Here is a 7,589-nt window from a genome sequence, read left to right on the forward strand (position 1 = left end):
TGTGGAAAGTTACTTCTTCAAAAGCAAAAGTATCTCATATCATCTCTTCTCCATTTGCTTCTCCTTATCCTTGTTGCTGTTTACGACACAAGGAAAAAGAGAACAATCAACCGGAAGCAAAAGTCGAACCTCTGATCCAGGTTGCATGCTTGGAAATCTGATTGCTTACCTTGTATGTTACCTCTTTCGGCAAATCTCCTAGCTCGGCGACTTGGGGGACTCTTACTATAGGGTTTTGTATCGCACTTGACCAAGCTCGAAACTACAAGTAAGCTTCAAGTGAAATTGATACATTACCTTGTGCATCTTCATCGATTAAAGATACCACCCCTGGATGGAGGAAAAGTACTTCCAGAGAAGATACCACATCTACATATGAGACAGATAAGGCAAGTGAAAATGGCTTGGATCTTAGAAGTTTCGTGATTACTCAATGGCTTGGATCTTGCAAGTCCCCAACTGAGGAGCTTCCCTCACTTGAGAACTTAGGGAAGCACTGTTTGTACCATACTTGACCAATCCCGAAACTACTGAGCACCAGTCAACATTATACTGTCAATGACCCAGAAGAGTTTCCCTTCAACCAGGAGGCCAATCACAGTGCGACACATGTCGACATCAGAAGCCAATCATAGCGCGACACGTGTCAACATCAGAAGCCAATCACAACACGACACGTGTCAATGTTAGAATGAAACTAGAAACTCTCTTCTATAAATAGAGATCATTCTCTCACAATATTTCCTAATGTCATTTGTACTAAATCATTCACTAGTACTCACTAAAGGAGAGCTTGAACCTATGTACTTGTGTAAACCCTTCACAATTAATGAGAACTCCTCTACTTCGTGGACGTAGCCAATCTGGGTGAACCACGTACATCTTGTGTTTGCTTCCCTGTCCCTATCCATTTACATACTTATCCACACTAGTGATCGGAGCAATCTAGCGAAGGTCACAAACTTAACACTTTCTGTTGTACCAAAGTCCTCGCTGATTTTGTGTATCAACAGACATATTAAAAGCTCTTTCTTGATTCTATGGGTGGTGGTGCATGACCGTTCTTAGTTGGTGGAGTGATTTGTCCAGTTAATTCCATTAACGAATGAGACCTCAACCTGCTAACTAGGTATGCATAGGTCATCCTCCGCGACCAGCTTCTTAAAGGTATTATGACCGCTTAGGCCAAGAAAGTTTGAGGCAATAACATGCCTGTGATGCCCATCATTGTCAATGAATCAATCCGTTAAGTTATCTCTCTTTTGTCTCTCCTTTTTTCTTAAAACCCTAATTCTAATTATAAATGTCGTATCCCCCTCCTCCCTCTTTCTCCATAGCTGCTGATGAGTCCTCCTCATCTGTTTGGCTCCTATCTATCCCCACCATTGCTCACTTCCTCGAGCTAGTCTTAACTATTTTTCTTTGGACTTGTCAGATGAAGCTATTATCCTTCTTTATTTGTATATCATTATCAATCAATACATTCATAATTAAGTTCTAAAACTTTGCGTGAGGGATTATCCATGTCCCAAAGAGATTGAGGTCAAATTATTGAAGAATACATCACAAAATATTAGTTATGGGAGATTAGAAATGCCCTTTATAATCATTACAGAGGCATATAAATGAGATTCATAAATGATTCCCCGAGCAAGGATTTAAAAACCCTTCTCACATCCATTTTCTATACTTGTAAAAGACATTTCTAATCAAAAGAAGAAAAAAAAAAGAAAAAAAAAAGACATTTCAAATCCCTCTTATATGCTACACTTTGTTATCTATTTCTTAATAGTTTAAACGCAATTTCTTTCGCCCGCAAATACCTCTCACTCTCCTGGTCTTTTTTTTCTGCAATTTGACTCTCCAAAGTGTCTTTTACCTTTTATATTTCCTAACTACAATCACTGTCGCCACCTCCACAACCAAAACCGCCTGGACGTGTGGTCAACAAAGCCAATCAGCCTATATGCTATTATTAAAATACTTCTTATTTTTGTACATTTCTTTTCACGCTTGCATATTCCCCTCGTCTCCCCCTTATCTGTGAATTGGGAAAGTCATGAGAAAATTAATAGACAAAATTGAGATGTGTGCAAAAACCACTTGCGAATGTTTTTTGAATTTCATTACAACAGCCAGTACCATATACGCCTTCCTTTATTTACTATTTAAAACTACTTAAAGCAAAAAACAAAAAAAAATCACTTAGTATTACTGCTTAATGGTATTTTTCTTCACTTATAAATGAAATATCTTAGTTACAATTCTCGTCAAAGGCGAATTTGAACCACATTATTGATAAATCATTGTGAGGCATAGCCCACCCTTCTCCCATTTTAGTGTAGATCATATCGTTTGTTAAAAAAAAGCCAAGAATTGAGTTGTACCCAAAAAGGATCAACAAAACTACTAAGTATTCTATTTGAAAGAAAATAAAAGAATTGTTACTGACATTCAAAAATTCTCATTATGTAGTCCTCATAAGTATAATTTTCTTTTCAAATATGAAAAATTTAGAGCGCGACTGAAATAAAATCACCATAAAAATCTTAGGAAATTGGACATAGATTTGATTCTTACACAAACCCGACCATCATTGTGATGCCCACGGTGTTATAAGACCTGGAATTATAAGGATAATTTTGACCATGATTGTGATGTTGATACATTTAGTTCAATAACACGATCTCATATATTAACTCTATACATATGTTAATCACTCTGCACATGAATTATTGACCGACATGTGCTTTCATCCTGATTCATTTGCATGTATTCGATATGCCATTAGCACATATGTGGGTAGGGTCTCATCTCATCACAGACAAAGGGCATATTCATTTGTTATAAGATCCAAAAAATGATCTCATACAAATCTTACTATAAAAATCTTGTCGTCACAAACTTGTTTAGAAAACCGACATGGTCATCATCGCAAAAATCAACATCGCTGGGCCGTACAGGTACAGCCAAACGACAAACATCAAACTGATGAACTCAGAAGTTGATTGCCAACCTTACGTGCAAAAGATTGATTTGGACATGACTAAACACCTCTTAATTACTAAGACATGCAGACGAAATAAATACCCATGTACACCATTTTAGTAGTATTTCTCACAAGACCGGTTCAGAGATTTTTGAAGTTCGGAGCAATGCCAAAAAATGTGTCATCACTTCATATAAAAAAATATTTGTTTTTACACTTAAGACATCGATAAAATTATATTTAGAAAAACACTTCAAACTCCATAATTTAGAAACATGGAAAAACTAATTTATTTTGTATCAAGAGAAGGAAACAAAAAAACTTCAGGCTTACAAGTAGATAGATTATGAGTTTTATCTTTCATTTGAACTTTTAAAGTGTTTTTATATAAATCATGAGATGTTTTTTCTTATTTACTAACCTTGTCAATTTAAGGCTAAAAAAAATAATGATATTTTCGAGTCTTTAAAGATATGTATAAGTAATGAATGAGCACCAAATTAAACATTCTGATGACACGTCATATGATTTTGCAAATTTGGTCTAAAAATTTAGTTTACACATTACCCTTTGTTGAAGATTAGACTTGAATTGGAAGAATGTTTAAAAATAGCAATCGACATAGTTACTAGCTAGTAATTACAAATAAATTAACAACCAAACAAAAATTTGTAAAAATTGAAAAGAATAAGTATGCACATAGCATTTCGAACTTAGGACCTAATTTTAAATAAAAAAATCATTGTTTCTAATTAAACTTGTAAGCATTTAGCCAAATTTTATAAATTTATACTGTTATGAATTTTTTTTTTGTAAAAATTAGAATTTAAATAAGCACACATGGTGTTTTGAACTCAAGACCTCCTCATTAATTTCAAACAACAAAATCACCGGTTTTAGTTAAATTTCTTTGTCATTAAACCAAATTTTATAAATTTATACTCTTAAATTTCTTATCGAGGCAAAAACCTATTGTTTTTTTTTTATAACAAAAGACAATTTGATTGGTATTACAGAAATAAACATGTTACAATTAATAAGTCTTAGTCCAGTACTATAACTTATGCTTTATTGTAAGGATCACACAGCCTGACACATACTAATATTGTACGATCGAAATTAATAAATACAACCTGATGCATTAAACGAGACTTCACTTGAAGGTGTACTTCTTACAAAGAACTTCTAAACATATATATCCTACCAAATTCTCGTCTTTGGCGGTTGGCTATGGACAAAAAGATGAACACTCGGAGTCTCGGACATAGGGTTTTGCCGGCAGGATGTAACCGGCATGCTTTAATTTGTTTAGTTGCGCCTGCAACGCACTTGGACAGTGAGAGGGTTAGCCATTTGGCATGAAAGCCTCATCACTTCGGACAGGTCCACCGGGGCATTAGGATCCGACTTAAACCACTCAAACTCATATAGCAACAACCCGACCCAGTAGTTTACTGTAGTCAACCCCAATGCTTTCCCGGGGCAGCTCCTCCTACCGGACCCGAACGGCGCCAACCTCAAGTCAGACCCGAATACAGAGAACTGAAAGTCAGCTTCCTTGTTATTGGACACAAATCTCTCTGGCTTAAACTCGAATGGATCCAGCCACACTTCTGGGTCCCTGGTTATGGCCCACATGTTCACCATTGCTGTGGTCCCCGCTGGCACGTGATAGCCATCCACTATGGTATCTGTGATGGACAAGCGGGCCCAAGATAGAAGTGGACCCGGGGGATGCATTCTCAGCCCTTCTTTGACCACCGCTTGCAGGTAAGGCAGGGATTGAATGTCGGATTCGACCAACGACCGTGATTTTCCCACGACGCGATCGAGCTCCTCGTGAACCTTCGATTGGATATCATGATGCATCACCATCCTTGCAAGGATCCACTCTATCAAAACGGCTATAGTATCTGTTCCTCTGAATATCATCTCCTATTTTATGAAATCAAAACATGCAACGTTAATAAATTTAAAAAGAACTACTAAATAGTTTATATTGAAAGTTGAAGGAAAAAGAAAATGCAAAACAAATTTACAACATAATTTAAAACTTTTTACTCCTCTGTTTGTTTGAGAAATATTACACTATTATACGTAAAAGCTATATTTTATACTAATTTACGTTAAAAAAATTGAAAAGTTTGAAGTTAATATTGAAAAAGAATATCATAATCACCTAGATAATCCACTACTTCTATCAAACATAAAATTAGACAAAATAAATATGGAAAATTAAGTTTTAAGTGATTGAGAATTTTTCGCTTACCCAAAGAACTGAAATCATATCATTGTCACACAACTTATCAGCTCCATCAAAAGATAGAAGAACGTCGAGAAAATCATTGTTCCTAGGACCGCTTTGGGCTCTATGCTCTTGAATAATTCGGCTGACGAGCCCGTTCACTTGAGGAACGAGTTTGTTGCATCTAAGCCGGATGCTCTGGAGGTCCAGACCGGCAAGCCAAGGAAGGTGATCGGACCAGTTCAACTTTCCCAACATATCATAACCTTCATCGACAAGTCGACTCAACTCCTCGGTCTCTTCATTCGACGAACTCAGCTCGTGTTTACGTCCAAAAACTGAGCACATCATGCTGTTCAACGAAGCCTTCCTAAGTACGTCGCGGACAAGGAAGCTGTTGTTACAACTTGTCCAGATAAGGGACACCATTTGATCAGCAATCCTGGAACGGAGACCCTCGGAAGTGGAGATTTGCTTCGGGCAGAAGAGGTGGGTGGCGGCGATGCAGCGGAGAGTACGCCAGTAACTTCCGTAAGGAGCGAACCCGATTGCTCTGTTGAACATGAGACAGTATGCTGACTCTTTTATTGGACGGTTGGCGAAGACGGAGCTGTTGAGGATTTCCTTAGCTACGTCGGGGTCGCATGTGACGATGGCGCGCGTCTCGCCCATGCTAAAGGCCATGAGCCTCTTTGCTCCGAAAACCTCCGCAGCTTTTGTGAGTTTGTGGTGAGCTAGGTTTGTCATGAGGTTCATGCTTCCTATGATTGGAAATCCACGTGGCCCGGGAATTGGGTTGGAGTTGGTGATTTCATTTTTTTCACGAGAGTTTCTTCTCTTCCATCGAATATTTCCCCACGCTGGACCTCCGGGACAATAAGCCCAGTAGAAGACTGCCGCGCCTAGCCAAGCTGCGGCCGTGCAGAGGAACGCAACGACTGTGGTTATGGAGGATAAGGCTTGGCATTTGGAGAAGATAGCCAAAACCCATAAGCTATCATCGATTTTTGTTTCCATGGAGAGTGGAAGAGAAAGTGTTAGTTTCCTTTTTTGTGTTGAACTATGAAGTGGGATTTTGGGTTTATATAGAGTTTTGCAGTCACAGGTAAGAGCAGGGTTTGTAGTGTGATACTGAAAATATATAAAAGATTTCGGAAAAAAATATATATATAAAAAAGAGAACCGTTAATTTGGAAAATCAAATTACATATAACTGAAAACGGGAAGGAATATGGGAGGGATAATGTTAGGAAGATCAAATTTTTAAGAATAATACTAGAGAGACTAAATTTGTAATCTAAATGACATGGTAGTTGATGATTGAATTATTACTTAAGCGTTGATTATCGTGCTTAGGGAACTTTAACGAAAAGCTCCCGGTATTATTCACTTTAACGGAAAAACCACATTTTTACACTAAAAAGTCAATCCTGGTACTATTCACTTTACCCTTTATTTTGTCATTTTCGTTAAAACTCAAAGTTTTCAAACCCTTTTTATTAGTTTTCCTTATCTCTTATTGGTGGCACATTTTTAATTTACAAATTTAATCTTCATAGCATTAATCAAATTTTAAATCAAATTTGCAAACCAAATAATGCAGTTGTTGATAATTAGATCATTACTTAAGTGTTAATTAACGTGCTTATTTTCTATTAATGACATATCATTTAGTTTGCAAATTTGATAAAAAGTTTGATCTTCCTAACATTATTCATATGGAAGTCAAGGAACATTGGAGAGCTTGGCGCAGAAATCATTTGCGTAACCGACAAGGGACATACAACGATCGGGTGACTCGACGCTCATTTCAAGTTTAACCCATGGTTCGTATTGTGATTTTTTGGGCAGAGACTCGGTACGGTTTATATTGGCATGTGTTGGCCGAGCCTAGTATAGTGGTTTGAAACTAAGAAATGCAATAAAGTGATTGGTTGTAGGCTTAATACTGCACACCCTACCCTCCACGGGTAGGTAGTAAACATCAAGGGCGTGTTTACCAAATCGGAATGTAAGTATCGGAAACGGAATTGCATGAGTTCCAAGTCATTTCAGCATTTACCAAACTGTAGAGAATCAACATTCACGTAGGACCCACCCAAAATCCGGAATAGAATTCCTTAAATTCTCGGAATTGGATTCTCGACTTGGAGGTGGGAATTGAGTTCCTGGAAATAGATTCATTAGGGATCCAAGTTTTCTACCAATACCGTCCTCATGCTTTTTTGGTAAACCCAAATACCCCTCACAATTTCACCTCCCCAGTTCCATGACCAGTCTATAAACCCATCTCTCTTCTCCCCAATCCCACCAATTCCTAACGGGAGGAGCTTCGACTCCGGTGAAATCCCGACC

The 7,589-nt window shown here is 37.6% G+C and overlaps 1 protein-coding gene across 1 annotated transcript; it reads right to left on the bottom strand.

Annotated features, from left to right (window-relative positions):
* Positions 1–4,041: 4,041 nt before the first annotated feature.
* LOC126625145 (cytochrome P450 78A9-like) lies at positions 4,042–6,344 on the bottom strand. Its single transcript, XM_050294226.1, has 2 exons — positions 5,259–6,344; positions 4,042–4,924 (listed from the first exon to the last, which is right to left on the bottom strand). The coding sequence occupies exons 1-2, from the start codon at positions 6,249–6,251 to the stop codon at positions 4,298–4,300; spliced, it is 1,620 nt and encodes a 539-aa protein (XP_050150183.1). The 5' UTR covers positions 6,252–6,344; the 3' UTR covers positions 4,042–4,297.
* Between the last annotated feature and the right edge of the window lie 1,245 nt (positions 6,345–7,589).

Source organism: Malus sylvestris, chromosome 6 (genome assembly GCF_916048215.2).
Source record: "Malus sylvestris chromosome 6, drMalSylv7.2, whole genome shotgun sequence".
NCBI classification, from domain to species: Eukaryota; Viridiplantae; Streptophyta; class Magnoliopsida; order Rosales; family Rosaceae; genus Malus; species Malus sylvestris.